This window comes from Hypomesus transpacificus, chromosome 17 (assembly GCF_021917145.1).
Source record: "Hypomesus transpacificus isolate Combined female chromosome 17, fHypTra1, whole genome shotgun sequence".
Taxonomy (NCBI): Eukaryota; Metazoa; Chordata; class Actinopteri; order Osmeriformes; family Osmeridae; genus Hypomesus; species Hypomesus transpacificus.
Genome location: NC_061076.1, coordinates 16,484,646 through 16,504,909, shown reverse-complemented (window position 1 = coordinate 16,504,909; position 20,264 = coordinate 16,484,646). Strand labels below are relative to the sequence as shown.

The window sequence follows — 20,264 nt, the reverse complement described above, 5'->3', positions numbered from 1 at the left end:
CGCGCAAAGGCCCGACCCTGAACACTAGCTCTCTCTCTGTGTCTCCACATATTGGACAGCCCCAGACCAGACCTGGAACAACCCTCCTCTCTGTTTCCACACGGTAGACCATCTTTAGTCACAAACCAGCCCCGTCCTTAAGGGTGGGACTCTTACCATCCCAGTGTGGGGCGTAGACTCCATCGATTGGACGTTTCGTCAGTTTAGACTCAGCCTCTTTGCCCTTGGTCTCCAAGCTTCCAGCCTCTCCAGTAGATGCGAATAGACGGATCATGAACAAGCAACACGGCAGTTACTCCACCTATAGATTAACAGAAGGCATAGGGGAGGAATGCCTATGATTGCCTGTTTATCTATTCGGATCTAATCAAGGTGATTAAAGGGAATTAGGGGCTGATATAGGATTGTTCACCTCTCCTAAGTATGCTTGTCTTTACTTAGTTCTCATGACAGTTCAAGTGTACCTCGATTAGTAAGTATTAACATCTTACCAGGTGTCGTAGTCTCCATGTGGGAGCAGGGGAGTTGGATAATGTCTGTGGTCAAAAGACAACATTTATTTTGTTAACTACCTTCTCTTTAACCGGGAAAGGATCGTCCCAAACATTAGATGACAGACCTTCTGTATTGTGTTACCATCCTCCAAGGCTAGGCTGTGGCTGATTAGAGGAAACCCACCTATATGTGCAATACAAAGAAAAAGGGCTTTCTTTAAAATGCAGAAGTGAGACGATATCATATCAGACCTCAACCACCACTCGCTAACGGTGGCAGATTCTAGCCACAGTCAAAGTGATGAATATAGAAGTTAGTGACTGTGACAGGGATAGCGACACAGCCAGGGGAAAACGGCCTCCATCTTGTTACGTTTATCAGCTAGAGGGGGTTGTCTGAGTGAAAAAAGGACAGAGAGAGAGAGATTAAAAATAAAAAAGGGGACAGTAGGATCGTTCGTTTAACTACAACTTTGACTGGAAATGCAACTTGTGTCCCGTTTTTTTTGTGTGTGTGTATGTGTGCGTACCGTAATGTAAAAAACTATCTGTCCCTCTCTCTCCCTCTCTCGTACTGCTGTTTGCTGTTCTGTTTAGTTAGTGTGATGTGCCAGTATTTCCCCTCCCCATCTCCTCTCCCCTCCTCTCGCTCTCTCCCCTTTTCTCCATGGATCTTTAAGATGACAACTCTATGCAGATGCTGTCTTTTATAAGTGTGTCAAATTTTAATTTAAAATAAAAACAACAAAAAAAACCCCGACAGACATATTGAAATGATAACAAAAAATGAATAAAGAAAAGGATTGTTCAGTGTAATTTCTTTGTGGTTTGTCTTTATTGCTGTTGCCTCCTCTCTCGCTCCTCTCCTCCTCTCTCTCCCTTTTCCTGCTTTTCTCCTCCTTTTCTCTCCTCTCCTCTCTCTCTCCTTCTCTCTCCTGTCCTTCTCTCTCTTCTCCTTCTCTCCTCTCTCCTTTCTCTCCTGTCCTTCTCTCTCTCTTCTCTCTCTCTCCTGCTCTCCCCTCTCCTCTCTCTGTCCTCTCCTTCTCTCCTCTCTCCTCCATCTCTCTGCTCTCCCCTCTCTCTCCTCTCTTTCTCTTCTCTCTCTCTCCTTCTCTCTTCTCTCTCTCCTGCTCTCTCTCTCTCTGGATGAAGGTGATTCCACTGTACTATTAACACATTACATGTTTAACACTGTGACATCACCATGTTACTGAGGTCATCCACACCAACAGGTTGCTACAGTAATCTCCTGCAATCAACCTGGTCTTCCACCTTCATCAGAGTTCAGAAGGACTCAGGTAGCTCTAACATGCTGGTGTGTTAAGGTCGTCTGGAAGGAACGCACCAGCTATAAATACAAAGCATCGTGTGTAGAAACATGTTTATTTGCAAACAAAGACAAAAGTGAAGTTACAGGAAGTGGATCAAAACGTTACACAGATCCCGACTGATAACTGGGGGAAAACAGAACATACACATGGAGTTTACTCAAGAGATCCGTGGAGCACATTAAAACAAGCAAGACGCACTGAGTTGGGAGGAGTATGGATGCATTAGCAAGTTACTCAAAAGACCATTAAGTAAGGGATATATGGGGGCATCTGCTTCTCCACCTAAAACAACCACCTACATCCGTCTATCTCCACCCACCCAGACAGAAAAGGTTAACAATAAACATGTTTAACTGCGGAGGATTGTAATTCACACACAACGCACCAACAATATTCCCCTAATTCGTTTCTTCAACAGCTACTAAATCGGTAATCACTAATACTAAAGCGCTTCCATTATGAGCATAGTTCTAAGAGTCTATTATGATCAAGATTCATATAAAGGAGGAAACCGCGTGAGCCTCATCATGTCACATCCTACCAGGAGAACAAGCACTGTACTTTAAATACATTTCAAAACGTCCGTCTGTCGTAAGCAGAGGAATCTCACTGTCTTTTCTAAAACTTCCTTTTTTTATATGCTTCTTGAAACAGTCTGTACAGTCTCCAGAATGAACCTCCAACCTATCACCCAGCTCCTTATCTGGTTAATATGGGAACTCCAGTCCCCACAACACAACACAGCAACAGCTAGTCTGGTGATCGGGACGCCCTGTCAGCCACAGCGCCCATGAACAGTCGATGCCGACACCAAGCTCGCGAATGAGAACCCAGTCACGGTGGCGGACTGGTTCTTTACAGTCAACCGCACAGCATGCTGGGACATGCGGTCCTCCAGATCCTCAGGTGTCCCGTGGCAGTTGGGCTGTGGTCCTTGGGAGCCGAACGTGGGGAAAGCAGTGTAGGCCGCAGTGGAAGGCCAAGCACAACACTGGATGTTCCTCCGCCAACTCAACCCAGTTAGAGGAGTCCTCATCTCTAGGTTTGTCCATATTCTCCCACCTTCTGGATCCCTTGGAGTCCGTCAGTAGGCACGAGGGGGCCCACAGCCTCCAGAGACACACAGTCACCGTTTGCTCTGAAGCTATGTTTGTGCCGATCCCATTCTCTCTCTCCCCGATCCGCATCCCGTCAACACTGTTCAAGAGAGGTGCGGGGTCTCACTCCAAAACCGTGAGGGGATCCCATGTTACAGTCCCCTATGTTACAGTCGCTGTGTTACAGTCTCTGTGTTGCAGTCGCTGTGTTGCAGTCGCTGTGTCACAATCGCTGTGTTACAGTCGCTGTGTCACAATCGCTGTGTTACAGTCGCTGTGTTACAGTCCCCTATGTTACAGTCGCTGTGTTACAGTCGCTGTGTCACAATCGCTGTGTTACAGCCGCTGTGTCACAATCGCTGTGTTACAGCCGCTGTGTCACAATCGCTGTGTTACAGTCGCTGTGTTACAGTCGCTGTGTTACAGCCGCTGTGTTACAGTCGCTGTGTTACAGTCGCTGTGTTACAGCCGCTGCAAACAGTGTTTTCACCGAGTCCTTCATCCGTGACTCCGTGTCAGTGACACATCACCAACTGACCTTTCGTATGAATCCCATAGGCACTTGGTTGGATAGTTCCAAGCCATGGTAGCGTGTTACATCGGTTAGCCTCCTATATCTGATGTCTCTGTCCCATCAAATGAACAGGCAAGCCTAAAATGTAGACTCTAAGGTAGGGGTTTCCAATCCTGTCTCTGGAGAGCTACCTTCCTGTGAGGTTTTACTCCAAACCCAGTTGTAACTAACCCGATTTAACGGGTTAAGAAGCTGATTATTTGAACCAGGTGTACTAGATTAGGGTTGGAGTGAAAACCTGTGGGAGGTTATCTCTGTAGGAACAGCGCTGGAGAACCCTGCTCCTAGAACCCTGCTCTGAGGCTTCTGCAGGACATCTAGCCAAACGTTTCAGGAAAGGGACACTTGAAAGACAGCACCCAAAATCCAGGCATCACAGAAACATATGCTTTCTATTTCCTATTAGAAGTGTTATGAATACATTATATATATATTCGCTATTTAGATAATTATAGTAAATGAAACAATCTGCAGTACCAGCTTAATATTTACAGGATGTTGACCTTTCAATATCACTTTGTAAATTTGTAAATGGTCAAGCTAGTTAGAAAAATTTCAAAAATAAGTGTCCTCAAAGAACTAAATATGGAAGTGTTTAAATGTGCTGTCAATAAGAGTTTATCCGGTAACCGGACAGTTTACTAACCAAAAATTTCTCAGAGACCCACGTTGCTGGTATGCTGTTCGCTTTGGAGGGACCATGAGGGCACATCTGTGCTTCTAAGAATACAAAACCACTTGTCTACTAATCCATCACAATAACAACAATCTTAAACAAGCCAATTACAGTTGGTTAGTAGCCCAAATAGACATGTACATAATACATATTAATACAAAGCCAGGAAACCCCAGAGGCTCAATGGGTCGAGCTTGTACGATGAGCCGAAGGCCTATCGCAGGGGCCAGGGTTTGATTCTGGCTTGGGCCATTCCTGCATGTCCTCCCCTCTATCCCATCCCCACATTTCCTGTCCACCTCTTCCTATCTCTGGCTGAAAAGGGCCAGATGTATGTTTAGAGACCTGCTTTTCCATATATATATATATATATAAGATAGACTACCGAATATTTGAACATTTACAGAACTATCCGTTTAAGAGCAAGGCTGCTCGTCACCTGTAGAATAAGGTGTGTATCTCATATTTATGCTGCATTTAACAATCTTACACAGCAGTCCGAAGACCAGAGCCTCTCACATCTTGGAAGAATTCTATATCACAATAACGTCATTACCCAACCCCTCCACTGTTCACCATAAATATCCAAGCAGAGTTACAATTGGACAATGGAGGGTGGTCCCCTGCTATCAGCGTTCCCACCCACCTACCCTCCATCCACCTTGGGGACCACCCACCTACCCTCCATCCACCTTGGGGACCACCCACCTACCCTCCATCCACCTACCTACCCTCCATCCACCTTGGGGACCACCCACCTACCCTCCATCCACCTTGGGGACCACCCACCTACCCTCCATCCACCTTGGGGACCACCCAAAACCCGTGAGACAACTCCAACGTCACAATGCGGTCGTTCGTTTTTTGTACCGAGAGAAGTGGAGGGGGGGAGGGGGAGGGAGTGGGAGGGGGACGGGAGAGACGGCTGCAGGTGGTTCTGCCATCCTGCGGCCCCTCCTGCAGTCTCACGCCCTGGGGGCACCCGGCCCGGCCTCAGAGGAAGGGCCGAGAGGGGACAGGCAGGAAGGTGGACGAGGGCCTGGCTGTGGACGCGCTGCTCCAGTGCACCTTCTGGTGGTGGCGGAGGTTAGACCGGCTGGAGAAACTTCTCCCACACTGCTGGCAGGAGAAGGGCTTCTCCTTGGTGTGGATGCGGCGATGGCAGACCAGCTGGGTGGACACGCGGAAGGCCTTGCCACAGTCTGGGCACTGATAACGTTTGGGTTCGGTGTGGATCCGTCTGTGGTTCTTGAGGGCCATCAGGTTGTGGAACTCCTTCTGGCAGGAGTTACAGAAGTAGGCACCGGTCTTGTGACTGTTCTTGTGGTTGAGGAGGGAGCTGGCGTGACGGTAGGCGCGGCCGCACTGGTTGCACACGTAAGACTTGTTTACCGTCCCAACTGGTGACACATCTGAAAAACGGAAAAGACGAAGGTCTTAAAGCCATCACAGACAGATCGACACATATCTCAGATATAGAAAAGTGTCATCCTGGACTCAGAATACACTTCAGTGACATATCCACCCTACTTCCTATCATGTTTATCTAATCTCTGGTGTACTCTGTTGGCAGTCCGGTCAAATCAGATCAGTGATTTCACTAAGGAAGGTTTACAGTTAAAAATCCAAACAGTGCCAGAGTTTATACATGAAGAAGCTACACTGAATTTTTCTTACAAAGGGCACAAGCAAGTTATTGATTTCAAAATCATGGATCAACAGAAGCCATTTGAGGCTGATAATAGTAGGATCAAAATGTTGAAGTAGTCTGTCATGAAGACTGATAACATGTTTATTTCTGGAGTCATGAAGCGTCAAATTGTAATGCCGGCTACAGTCACAACCGTGTAATATTTTCCAAACACCTTTCATCTGAGGGAACACCATCCTGCCTTCCAATTGGCTAGATGTAAGATACTCTTTTCTCGTCCAATCAAAGCAGAGCGACGTGCTGTGTAAGAGGTAAATCACCAGGATACAGGCTAAACGTTCCTGCTGTCACCAACTACACAAGAAACACCAAGATTGTTTTTGTCACCAAGACAAAAGGTTGATAATGTGGCCTGTCACAGGAAGATTGAACTAAATGGACACATTTCATAACATCAACACTCCTGGATCTTTGTCAAGCACAAACTTTATTGCTTACATGCAAATATGAAAGGTGAAATGCACATGACTACAACACAATATGACATGAAGAACACAGGCCATTGTACAAAAGAGGGTGTGTTAGAATTTAGACTCAAGTTTGACCAAGAATGTGTTTATCTGCTTTAAACCAACGCTTACCGGCCAGACCTAAAATGCGAGTAAACGTCCCAATTTATTTTTATGATTCCAAGTATGGCACAACCTAATCTCCTTTCGGATGTCTGTTTAGATTGAGAAGTGAATGTTTCTGAGCTATTCCATGACAACCTCCAAACCCAGACGAGTGAAAAGGCCACAACACCCCAAAACTGTGCACTGTCACTAGATCAAAGAATTACAGTGTGATCTCCAGCGAATGGATTGAACAAAATACTCAAAACTGTTGACTATTCCAAGTGTCTCTAAATTCGGAAGAAAACCCATTCTTCCACAGCCGGACGACAACCCATTTGGTCATTCTCCCAAATGATATTGAATCTCAACGCAATCTCATTGGTCCTCTTAAGCCTTTCAAAGCCCTTGAACTGGTCAATACTTCCCCCAACATGTTTTTGCCTCATCCTTCAGCCTTTACCGGTACAGCACGACCCAGACTGACTGAACACTGCCTCATCCTTCAGCCTTAACCGGTACAGCACGACCCAGACTGACTGAACACTGCCTCATCCTTCAGCCTTTACCGGTACAGCACGACCCAGACTGACTGAACACTGCCTCATCCTTCATCCTTTACCGGTACAGCACGACCCAGACTGACTGAACACTGCCTCATCCTTCAGCCTTTACCGGTACAGCACGACCCAGACTGACTGAACACTGCCTCATCCTTCATCCTTTCCCAGTACAGCACGACCCAGACTGACTGAACACTCGCATGAAACAAACAAACGGATATAAAGGTGAGCTATGTGTGTGTGTGTGGCGCTTAAAGGACGATCGATTCACAACGTAATTCACTCTTTTTCCAGCTATTTATTTTCAGTACTCAGCATTAGGGGTTATAATGGACAGGTTTTGTTAAGAAATTAATTATCAAAACATAGTTTATAAAAGTGTATAGTAAGCATTACATATATATATATATGCATGGAAACAAAGAGTTAGAACTTAAGATGAAGGGTTATACTTGTTCAAACCAAACCTTTCTAGACTAACCGAAATGCAGTTTGGAGGTGACATTAATAACCAATTGAGGTGAAAATGCAAGGGTTGAAATAGAAGATACATTTGTCTTGTGGTCTAGTTAAATCACATGACTCCTAAATCACTTCACTGTCACTGTAGATTTCACTCACTAGCACCTGTGCCCCAAAGAAAGTGTTCACACACAGAGCTTCCAATAGTCAAACGCAATTAAATAAAGAAAATACTAATAAATACAAGGGTTACAATAAAAGGGTGTAACAAAAAAAAGAAAAACTTAAAATTATGATGACTGAATGCACTGACATTTCACAAAAGTATCCCTTTGAACGTGAGTTTTTTGTGAAACAGGAGAGTCCAGTCTTGACGATGAGGAGACGGTCACAATATCACTTGTAAAAGGCAAAAAACATCTCAGTAATAGTTCCTTAAATCTTCATACTGCAATCAAAACACACATTAGAACAGTTCCTTGTTTTATTGGACAAGAGACAGAAACATCTTTTTAAAAGCATAACAAATTGAGACTTAAAATGAGGACTACAGTCACTGTAACAAGTGTTCTTTGGAGTCCATCTTGCTTGGCTCCATGTCAATGATACATACATGAGGGTGAGTCGGGACAGAGTATCAGGAAGGGGGCAGTTACAACACAGCTCCTAAACTCACACATCCTAAGACTAGCGTTTCTTTTCCAATACAAGTGTTAATATAAATAAATGCATACTACAATGATCTGGGTTTTTTTGTTGTTTTTTTTATATAAAAGTTGTACTGTAAATAATACAGTCAGAAGTACGATTACGATACAGAGAAAAAAACAAATTCCGCCACAGGCCTAACAATATACATTTTCTTTGCTAATCTTTTTTGTTTTTTTGTTTTAAATGTTCGTGAATTAATTATTTTTCGTCACCACTGCCTACCCTCTATACACGTTAGCTATTTGCGCGACGTTGAAAATACACGGTGCCCAGAAAACAGTTTGAAATATGGGAGGAATACACAAATGTGATGTCACAAAGAAACAGCCATGTAAGAGCAAGGCTGTCATCTGTAGGATAATAAGGTTTGAAGCTCATCTTCGTGCTGCAAGAAACACACAAGTTAAAAAACAATTAGAACCTCACAAGAGAGCGGAACCCCCTCAGGAACGTTCTAAATTATAGAAATGTGGTTCTCCAACCACCACATTCACTTTTTAAAACCTCAATATGTACAACGTCAAATAACATCTCAAATATCTTATCCGACGTATTGCCCACTTCTACAGAGACTTGAAATTAACTTGGTACTAGTCAACATCTTTAGTACAACAAGATAAAGGCCGCAAGCAAAGGCTTCATCCAAGAATCATCATCATCATCATCACACATGGGATGGGATGTGATGGGGATTGGGTGTTGGTCAAGCAGATATCAGAGTGGAGATTTAAAAAAACAACTAAATATTGGTCAAATAAGCCCCTTGGATAGACTTTGTAAGATTCTCAATACTGCAATGACATCAGAATGGTCTTATCTTTTGCTGTGAACTCTACGAAACCGGTATTTAAAGTGGACAAAAACAGGAGTTTACAGTCATCTAGTGTGTATACAACATGGGGAAAAAGGGAAAACAGAAGTAGATGTATGAAAGAGGTATCAACAGGATCTAAATGTGGGAGTCTAACAATAAGAGCGAGTGAGCCGTAGTCCTGGTGTGGGGTGTCCCCTGGACGCGGCTGTGACGTGTTTGAGAGCTCGGGCGGCCATATTGTGGTGTGGATGGATTTACAGGGGGCTTGAAATGAAAACATGGTCCTAACCAGAGCTGCGATCTGTAGTCCACTTCATGTCCTCTCTCTCCTTGAGTCAGGGGGTTGCATGCAGGACCTGTGTGTGTCTAAACCACTAACCTGCTCTAGAGAATTAGAGTAGGAGACCTGACACTGTTAGACCAGTGGGAAGATGGAAGAGAATGAAGAGAAGAAGTGGGAAGAGTGTTTTGGCACCTCCAGAAACCTTGGCATTTGATTGGTCCTCCCACTAGCCCCTCCCCGTGCCCCTCCCCCACCCAAACTTATAGAAAGGGGCCTGTGGGCATACCCAGGAAGCTGGCAGCGCCCATGGTCATGGTAGGGGGCGCTGATGAGCTGCTCCAGTGCACCTTCTGGTGGTGGCGGAGGTTAGACTTGCTGGAGAAACGCTTGTCACACTGCTGGCAGGAGAAGGGCTTCTCCTTGGTGTGGATGCGGCGATGGCAGATGAGTTGGGTGGACACACGGAAGGACTTGCCACAGTCTGGGCACTGATAACGTTTGGGTTCGGTGTGGATCCGTCTGTGGTTCTTGAGGGCCATCAGGTTATGGAACTCCTTCTGGCAGGAGTTACAGAAGTAGGCACCGGTCTTGTGACTGTTCTTGTGGTTGAGGAGGGAGCTGGCGTGACGGTAGGCGCGGCCGCACTGGTCGCAAACGTGAGACTTGTTCACCGTCACCCCACGGCTGCGGCCCTGGGAGGACGGGGAGTTCAGCTTCGGCAGGCCGTTGGGGTCCAGTCCCTGGGCCTGCATCAGGGTAAGGTCCAGACCAGACCCCCAGCCGAGATCTGAGGAGCCCCCGGCCCTGGCCTGGGTGTGGTGGGAGGTCCTGGGGACTGGGGCCTGGCCGTGACTGATCTCCAGATGGAGTCTAAAGCTGGCCTGAGTGGGGAAGCTACGCTGACAGGGTCCACAGGTGAGTTCTCGCTGCTTCAGGTGAACCCGGCGGTGGTTCTGGAGCTGGGAGGAGACACGGAAGGCCTTGCCGCAGTCGGGGCAGCGATGACGTCGCGTCTCGGAGTGGATGCGCCGGTGGTTTTTGAGGGCCAGGAGATTGGAGTAGGTTTTGAGGCACACGGCGCAGTGATAAATGCCGACGGTGTGGGTGTTCTTGTGGTTGAGGAGGGAGCTGGCGTGACGGTATGAGCGGCCGCATTGATCACATCTGTGAAGAGACAGAAGAAAAGACAAAAAAACGGCTATTAGCAACGATTCTTTGGTCTTTAAGTCTTCCACTAAACTAACCAAGTTCATCTAATTAGCTGGTTACCACTTTTTTTTTCCCATTAGTGAAAAAATACTTTTAAATGGTTTTACATTTTGTATTTTCATACAATAACCAAAGCATATGTACAGGTATATGATCTTGAATCCGGCTTTAAGCTTTTGAGATGACTATAAGTGGTTTACCATTAACTATAAGAAGTACTACTACTGAGGCAAATCATGTAGGGGAAACATGGGTGGGTAATAGGGGAGAAGCAATGGACTGTTGTGGACAGTGTGGGCATCATATTGAGGCTTAGGAGGCATTTGTGGCTCTCTGCACTGCACAAACAGAAACATACCCCAATACACACTGTCACAAGCTACTGAAACCGGGTTACTTGTCGACCTGTGGTTCCTTAAGTTAATAAAACTATGCAAAAAAAACAAAGAAAGACATTTTATAGATAAAATCATAACACAAGAACGTGCAGTGCAGCTAACCACAAATACCTACTAAGAATAATCTACTTCTACCCAAGTCATTTGAGAGTACCAGCATTAAGACAAAAGCCTTTGGCTCACGGGAGCAATATACCAATACATCTCATATCTGTTGTTATCAGCCATTTGTAACTATCTTCTGTAACTTCACTTGACAAAAACCCATGGGCCTTCTGATCAAATATACAATTACAATTCAAAATAGCCAGTTAAAAGATTGTACCTACGTAATACACCATGAATAACAAACAAAGGAGCACTACAATCAAAACAAGTACAAAGGAACACACAAATCATAACTTTAACTTGGTATACTACATCAGCTTTATATCAAGTTAATAGCAATCTTTGGAGAGGAAAAAAAAGAGAACAAAAAAAAAGATCTAATTCAATTTCTGATTCTAGGAAACCTAGGAAACGAATGCATATTAGCTAACTGAAAGCAAACGGGGTTGACTTATCTGGTCTCTCCACTAATCAATTTGTCCAAACTTCAGAAAAATCCGAATTCCGGCACGCGTATGGTCCCGAGGAAGCCGGATTGGAGATCATATACCTGTAATAGACACGTAGAAACCTATGATCTTCACTATTTTCAACTTCAAGAATCACGAACAACAGACGAGAACTCACGTGTACCGGCTCTCTTCTCCCGTGATTGCAGCGGCCTTCCTCCTGCCCTCCTTGCCTACCTGGTTGTCCCCGCAGCGGTGCCTGGCCAGACCAGACCTCCCCTGGAAGCTCTTCCCGCAGCTGGGGCAGCCGAAGCGGGTGTGACCCTCCTCGTGGACTTTCTGGTGGTTGCGGAGGAATCTGGCCAGCCGGAAAGCTTTCCCGCAGGTGTGGCAGATGTGTCTCTTCTTCTGCGTGTGGATGCGCATGTGATTCCGCAGCGCCATGTAGTTGGAGTACGGCTTGTCGCAGAAGTTGCAGCGGAAGTCTCCCGTCTTGTGGGTGTGCTTGTGGTTGAGCAGACTGCTGGCGTGTTTGTAAGAGCAGCCGCAGAGGTCACAGCTGTAGGGCCGCTCGTCGGGGCCCAGGTCCACTCCTTCCAGGCTGAGGCTGGAGCTGTTGAGGGAGGCGGAGGAGGAGGGAAGCTGGTGGGCGGGACAGTCGTGGGCCGCCAACTCTTCTGCAGTAGTAAAGCCTTCACAGCAGCCATCGCATTCGTAGTCCATCTGAGTGCTGGTTCCTTCGCCGCCCTTGCAGAGCTGCGCGGTGGTGTGGGTGCTCAGCTGCTTCTGGGTGCGGAATCCTTTGCCGCACTCCTGGCAGGTGTGCTTCTTGAGGGCGAAGTGAAGACGCAGGTGGTTCTTCATGGCCAGGCGGTTGGGATAGGTCGAGTTGCAGACGTTGCAGTGATACTCTCCGATCTTGTGGAGGTTCTTGTGATTGGCCAGACTGCCAGCATGCCGATAGGTCCGTCCGCACTCGTCACAGGCAAACGGGCGTCTTCCGCCCTCTGACGGGTCGATGTTCTGAGGCCTGGAGGTTCCAGCCGAGGAGTACGGTTTCTTGAATCCCTGCTGGCCGTACTTGACTCCTCCTCCCATGGTGGGGTTCTGGCTTTTGGAAGACTCTCCTCTCATGGACTGGAGCTGAGAGGGCCCGGCCTGCTGGAAGCGGGATCCATTGGGGGCTACGCCCTGGACCCTCTGATCGCGGACCTGCGCCTTGGCTCGGTGTTCCTCGTGGAGGCGAAGGTGGTTGATGAGCTGCTTCTGGATCTTGAACGCCTTCCCGCACTCCTCACACTTGTGCCTGTGGAGCAGAAGATGCATCATTGGAAAATACGAAACAGTTCCATGGTTTTCTTCATGTTCATTAATCGCCTTTAACATGAAACAAAAGACACATTTAAAGAAAGCTTGATTTGATTCTAATAACATTACCTTCTCATGACTAAAGCCTGACAAGTGGAAAGAGCCTTCTGTTATACTTTGCATTTTGTGCGATCATTCCCAAAAATTATTTATTGCAACACATTTGTTCATAATCTCAAAGGAAAACTTTACCTTTTCAAGTCAAAGTGAGTTCTCTGGTGGTTCTTCAGGGCTAGCAGGTTGTAGTAGCGTTTCTGGCAAACAAGGCACCTAAAGACTCCAGTCTTGTGGGATTTCTTGTGGTTGAGCAGGGAACAGGGGTGCCTGTAGCCTCTTCCACACTGGTCACACCGGTGAGGTCGCTCTCCAGAAACAGGCATGGCCTGGCGGTCTCCCGTATCACGGCTTCCCCCCGCGCCAACTCCCCCGCTGACACCAGCTCCACCGGTCATCCCTTTCGCCCCGTGCAAACCTTCCTTGCTCAGCGCTCCTCCCCTGTTCTTGCCAGGGCACAGGTGGGTGATCAGGTGGTGGCGATCGGCAAAGAACATGCCGCAGTCCACACAGATGTGGTTGCGACCATCCATTTTGCCATTGGTGTTGGTTGAGTTTCCCCCCATGCCTTGTGCTTGCCCATCAGGTCTTTGTGGTCCATGCACCAGCTGATGGTTCAGCAGATCCTGCTTCCTGGCAAAGCTCTGGCCGCAGGTGCTGCAGATCATCCTCCAATCCTGCTCGTTGGGAGAGAGGTTGGATGGCCCTGCTCCTGTAGGATTGTTTGCATGGCTGCGTAAATGGCTCCTCAGTGCTCTGAGACTGGCGTAGTGGTTTCCGCACACCGAGCACTGGTAAACCTCCCCGTCGTCATCCTCGTCTTTATCGTTCATCCTCTTACCGCCTCCCTGGGAGTTGCTGTGGGTTTGAGACCCTCCGTATTGCATCTGGTCCTGGGCACGGCGCTGCCCACTGCCTTCTTTCAGGTTCCCAGCTCCCCCAGAAGGGAGGGAAGTGCCACCAGGGCTGTGGTAGTTCATGTTCCCCATAAAGCCGTTGGACATTCCCCCCTGTTGCTGGCGGCGTTGGGGGCACATGTGGGACTTGATGCCGGAGATGTCTCCATACATTTCTCCACAGTCGGCGCACATGTGTCTGTCTGCCTGACGATGCCCAGAGTTGCTTTGAGCCAGGGAACCATCAAATCGGTCATGAAACTCCAACGAATCAAGACCACTGCTGTGGCCTCCATCCGGGACAAAGTGCGCCGCGTCTCCAAGGTTACCGGGGAGGGATATTGGAGTGGTGGCACCACTTCCCTCCTGCGCATAACTCTGCTGGGAATCAAGCGTCAAGGGTTCTGAAGAGAGCCAGTCGCTACTGTCGTTGCTGATGGGCTGGTTGGATGGTCTGCCCTTATGACTGCGAAGGTGGCTATGCAAAGCTGCCAGGTGTGGGTACTGCTTGCAACAGATGGTACACTGATAATGACCCGTCTGGTGGGACCGCTTGTGGTTGACTAAACTTCCGGCATGGCGGTAACTCTTCCCACATTCGTGACACTTGAACCGTCGTTCGCCATCGTCTGGCGAATTCTGCTGCACTCTTCCACTGCCAGAGGGTGACGATACTGAGGGCTGAGAACCTGCGCCCAGCCCATCTGTGTTGAGAATGGACGAGCCCTCCTGGCCATGCGAACCTGGGTGGGGGTCATGGGTAAGGTAGTGGACTTTCAGACTATCCAGATCTGGATGACCGGCACCACAGTAAGCACAGGTATAGATAGGGTTGTTGACGGGCGGTCCGAGCATGGGATCGTAAGGGCCACGTTTGTCAGGCAGAGGAGGAAGTGGCAGAGGGTCGCCAAGTGCTGGCGTGTATGCCGGGGAGCGGACAGAGCTAAGGTTGTGTGGCATTATCCCAGGGAAACTACGGGAAAGACCCAATGAAGAGGAAGCTGCATTGTGCAGAAGGATATGCTCCTGGAAGTCACTCTTGTTGGGCAAAGTGACCTGGCACAAATGGCAAAAGCAGGAAGACGCGTCGTCGTTCTGAGGAGCCGGTGGACGTTGATCAGAATCATGCAACGTGTTGACCATCGAAGCTCCTGGAGGCTTGAATTTGGAGTGGGTGCGCTCGTGGCCATTTAAAGCCGCCAGGTTGTTGAACTGCTTGAAACAGACGGAGCACTTGAACGTCCCTTGCTGGTGACACTTCTTGTGGTTCACCAGGCTGCCGTGGTGACGATATGTTCGGTCGCACTGGTCACATTTGAAGGGACGATCCCAGGCGTCGTCCGATCCGGGAGACTTCTGTTTATTGTGATCGTCGGGATCGTGGCTTTGCATGACACCATGGCCCATGCCACTGTTATTCAAATGGCTGCGGCCGAACCCATCGGACAAGTCCTGGGCGAGACCATAGTCCCTCTCATCGTGCCCCCCATCTTCAACCACCTCCTCGTTCTCCTCCTCAGCCTGAGCGCTAGGGGACAACGTGTGGATACGCAGGTGATTTTTGAGGGCAACAGCGTTGGGCAGAGTCCTGGTACACACTGGACACTGGAATGAGCCCACTTCGTGAGATTTCTTATGATTGGCCAAGCTACCGGCGTGTTTGTAGATTCTGCCACATTGCTCACACTCAAACCTTCCGTTCTCTTCTTGCTGGTAATGTGCCTTCATGTGCTCTAGAAGACTGGGGGTACTGGGGCAAACCATGTCACACTCTTTGCAGGGGAAACCCTTGGCACGGCTCATGTCATGCATTGCCATAGTAAGGTGATTCAAATATATGAAGAGAAATCAGGTCCTTAAGATAATGAACACAGCAAAGGTGAGCAGAGTAAAGATGAGGCTTAGCTCTCAGCTGTCTGTGATGGCAGCCATTCCCTTCCCAGACCTGTAGATATTGTCTTCTCCTTAACCCTTTCAAGGCCACTTATTCAGGGATGGGCAGATGACGATTTGGACACAGTCAAGCCACCAGAGAAAAACTGTGGAAATGGTGGTATTAGATTAAACAACAATTCTATTAAGGAAGGATATTCTTAAATTAGTGCTGGCACTTCCAAGGCAAAATGTCATAACAGTGGTAGGATACCTGTGTAGGAATGCTATTAATGCCAGTTCTGCAAGATCAGTCTTCACCAACAGCGGTTCAAGACCACCCAGGCAGGGCGGGCAGGAGTGGTCGTGGACCAGCCTCTGGATGTTTACTGTGAAGACACAATAACATTGGGAATCTTATTTATTATTATTATCAAAAAAACACTTTATTGAACAATTAAGGATTGTGCGTTAATTGTTTTATTTCTACATATTACACAAGATAAAAATAAAAAGTTGGCCTAATCAGTAGTAGTGATAATGGGGGGGGGGTGGGCATACATGATACAAAAAATCTTTAAAAAATACTTTTGAAATAAAATTATTTTAGAATTGTATTAAATCCTTGAAATACATTTTAAAAGTATGCATAGGATATAACACATACATCATAAGATTAGGCATTTGTCATTTGGACTACTCTAGAATACCAAACATTGAACCAGTTATTCTAGAAACATAAAATTACAGCAGGTCACTCCAACAAGGCGTATTGACACACCAGTATTTGTTCCTCCAGTCACGTGTTGACACCTCAACAGAACAGACACTCAGCAGCCCTGCGTGGGTTTGTCTAGCAGCTAGCATGTGGAAGCCAGAGCCCCATGCCCTAAGGGGAAGCACCCCAACCTCGGGTCTCAGCGCTGGGCCATCTGGATGCTCCAGTCTCATCAAGTCAATCAAGATCTGGGTAGCAAACAGCCAGATGGGTCTAACTTCACAAAAAAACACGTCCGCTATAGTCATGTGTCAGCTGTTGTTTACACTGGAGCAGATGATAAGGAAAACCCAGGTTTGAGGGAGAGAGAGAGAGAGAGAGAGAGAGAGAGAGAGAGAGAGAAAATTGTAAGGACAAAAAAGGTGTGGGAGATATTTTTTGATTGATGGATACAACCAGGAGCGTGGAGGGGGAGGGGCCTTGCTAACAAGGGGCAATGGTATTAGGTAAGGGTTGAAGGTGGCATAACGAAATAAGATACATATTCTTACTTGAGGGACATGTTTTACTAAGAACCCCCCCCTTACATTCAGGTGTTAAATTGTTTGTGTGAAATTGATTTTCTGCTGTAGAGACCAAGGTCTCTAGGTCTTTAGTTTACCTGTTAAACTAGAAACAAATGAAAACCTGTGAGATTCTGATGCTTCTTGAAATTATTGTATCGTAAATGGTAATTAGCTGTGATATTCCATCTTCAAAGGTGTAATATGGTTTATTCTAATATGGATTTCCTCATTCTAGAAAATAGACATTTTATGATTTTTTTGTTTGCATTTTATTGTTGACTTAAGTTAATTCCACAGTATAAAACAAATATGATAACATGATACATACGCAAATAAGTTACTTCCATACGGACAGACTGAGACCACACATTTTCAACAACATGATACACTAACTAATCTGAATACGAGCCGACAATCAAAAACTCTCACTTTTGCATTCCTTTACCAGGAGCTGGAAGCCCGTCGAGTCCGATTATGTAAACAAACAGTTACTGTGTATAAAGGAGGAAAACTTAAATACATATTTCCTATTGGTGCATTTGCTAATATTACATGACATTAACTGGCCAAATTATAACTGTGAAAAAAATGTCCATTCCATTTATTTAACCGTAAACTCTCCGTTGCTTGATGTTTACACATGCGTTGTTTTGAATAAGAACCGAGATTAGTTGTTTCACTACAATTGAACGATTTCCCAAACGTGCAAGAAAGATTCGCAAGGTGGAAACGTATATTTTCTAAACAAATGGCAGACCCAAGAATGCGGCAAATCAAACAGGCTAGCTGACCTTGGCTTGTCTTTTTCCATCGAGTTCACTAAGCATTTTGTAGGACAAAAGCAGGGCATCTTTACCGCCGATCCCCGCGACATTCCGTCTTCTTTTCCATCGGCCGCCTCCCCAAATTAGGCAACGTCAAGGCCGGAGGAGCGGCTGGATTATTCGCAGGAATTTTGTTTACAAAATTCATCGTTGGCAAACAAATCAAACACTAACTTCCTATCATATACATGAACATATCTTACGGTCCACTTCATAGTGAAAAAGGGATCCCATTTTCACAAGAAAATGGCTTTCTAGCAAGCAATTTTTTCAAAGTGGATAGCATGTGCTAGCGAGCTAGCTTCATTTTGGCCAACTAGCTAGCTGTGCAAACATTGGACCGTTAGCTAGCAAGCTATCTTAGGTCAAGTGTGAAAATACTTTTATTCTGTAATAAAAATATGACGTTTCTATCCTTTTCGGGTATATTTAAGAATGCATACTATAATGCATTAATGCTAAACTGTACAGCCACCTATCAAACGAGGATACTCACGGCTAGCGAACCTAGACCAGCTAGATTTGCGACGGAAAAAAACTGGCCTGGTAGCAAGATATGCGGCCGAGTTCGCCTTTAGCAAGCTAGCTAGCTACCCCCCACGATGCTAAAGAAGAGGAAAACGGAAGCTGCAAAAGCAATAAAGCCCACTATGTAGTAGCAAAAACACAAACGTACGAGATACTACATTTGCACAAAGTTCTGAATCCAATAAGACAGCGATTTGGTGGAAATGATTGACTAAGGTGACATTTCGCCTCTGCATGCAAAAAAACCGTGGCACGCAAGGCAGGGTTAGCTGAGCTAGCCTGAACCAACACAAAGATCTCGACAAATACGCTCCGGCCCATTGATGGAAAACATTGGTTTTAGGTCGTTTTAGACTCATAACTTACCCCTTGCTTGACGTTCGTGGCAACCGTATGAATGATGCTTAATCTCGAAATGCAGAATTTGCAAATTCATAGACTAGGCATGTTTTTTTTATTCGAATCAACAACCGACTTCGGCTCATCGGTCTTTTTTTCAACCGATTCAACATACTTCCTGCTAGCTAGCAGTGTGAAGCGGAGACAGACGTACTTTAGCGCGTCATCATGCGCAGAATAAAAATTTAAGTAGCCGTCAAACACCTTCTCCTGGCTTTATGTTAGTCCTGTGCATGCGTTTCACATTTCAACGGGTAATTTTTCCTTCAGCGAAATCACTGTTCTTGACTTGTTATGTCAAATAAGAAAAACATCCACAATTGATACAGGCGCTGCTGCGAATCCTCTCTCATAAAATCGGCCCCAGCTTCGTTGATCACGGGGGAAATGACAGTCTGAGGTCATCTTTTGGTCTTGGATTTTACAATAATCATATCCTTCTAACATGGGAAGTCCTATAATAAGGACTCCAAAACGTGTATTTTTTTTAATCAAGGATGCTATGCACTGGTGGTCAGCATGTTTATACATGCCGCATTCTACATACTGTCTGCATTTTCAATATAGCTTATTCACACAATCAAAAATATTTAATTAAAGCCAGAGATTAAGTGTCACACCATATTTAGGCTAAGTGTGTTCTGATAAGTTAAGAATCCACTCATTTCAGTGTATGATGTTTTAAATATAGTCACATTTTCTAAATCTGTCTGCAAAACAAATTACACACAAGCGACTTTAATATCTTGAATTAAATGAAAATGAATTAAATTAAAATCCTTTATTGGAATCTTTAAGTTTGTTCAAAGAGACAACAAGGGAACAATTTAGCTATGTGTATTTCTTTTGAAAGAAAAATGAACAAGCTTCAGCCTGTTCAGAGAAGGCACCAGATAGTGCAGTCTGATGCTCACCGTCTAGAGATATGAACAGATTTGATAACAGATCAAAAGACTTGAGGACAGATTTCCAGTTGCATTACAAACAGAGGGCTTTTTTTTATTTGGTGGCAGATTCACTTAGTTCTTTTGAGTAGAATGCATACATCTTTTTTTTTAAACACAAAAAAACAGGGGAGGATTGCTGGGAGGGTCAAGGAGATACACAGTCTCTTAGCAAAGTAATCAAACAACCAGTTCAGGCCATAGTCTCAGGGGATCTGTATCAGAGATGAAAGCGAGATCACACATCTCAGAGCCCAGTTTGAATCACGGGGACCCATGGCTCCGATGCATGCCTTCATTGCCCTTCAGGGTTTAGGTGCAGTTCTATGGGCATATGTGAAGCCATCTGTGACTGCTTGTAAAAAGGACTATACAAATAACATTCGATTTGAATTGTACAACTGTGGAGGGTGAATCACACTGACTACTGATGCAAAGCGATACATCACAAAGGTGTATACCGTATTTACCGTATTTGTATACAATGTATATTTTCATCAGTGGCAATGATCTGGAAACAACAAACCTCGGTAACTATGTAAAATATATGATTAAGTCAATGCATCCGTAATAATGTATTACTAACATGTATTCTTGTCAACATGTCTCGCCTACTCTACAAATAACAAACCCTTCACCAAGGTGCAAAACAACCTATTCC

The 20,264-nt window shown here is 45.9% G+C and overlaps 1 protein-coding gene across 3 annotated transcripts; it reads right to left on the bottom strand.

Moving 5' to 3' along the window:
* Positions 1 to 4,944: 4,944 nt before the first annotated feature.
* Positions 4,945 to 19,012, bottom strand: si:dkey-89b17.4 (zinc finger protein 646). Of its 3 annotated transcripts, none has more exons than XM_047038380.1 (6): positions 18,627 to 19,012; positions 15,899 to 16,013; positions 12,995 to 15,791; positions 11,613 to 12,740; positions 9,557 to 10,434; positions 4,945 to 5,584 (listed from the first exon to the last, which is right to left on the bottom strand). In XM_047038380.1, exons 3-6 carry the CDS (start codon positions 15,568 to 15,570, stop codon positions 5,166 to 5,168), a joined length of 5,001 nt encoding a protein of 1,666 aa, XP_046894336.1. In that variant the 5' UTR covers positions 15,571 to 15,791; positions 15,899 to 16,013; positions 18,627 to 19,012; the 3' UTR covers positions 4,945 to 5,165. The 3 variants fall into 3 exon arrangements, with proteins under 3 accessions (XP_046894336.1, XP_046894337.1, XP_046894338.1); XM_047038381.1 differs by lacking the exon at positions 18,627 to 19,012 and adding an exon at positions 17,700 to 17,798; XM_047038382.1 differs by lacking the exon at positions 4,945 to 5,584 and adding an exon at positions 6,292 to 8,558 and having other exon boundaries at positions 18,627 to 19,008.
* Between the last annotated feature and the right edge of the window lie 1,252 nt (positions 19,013 to 20,264).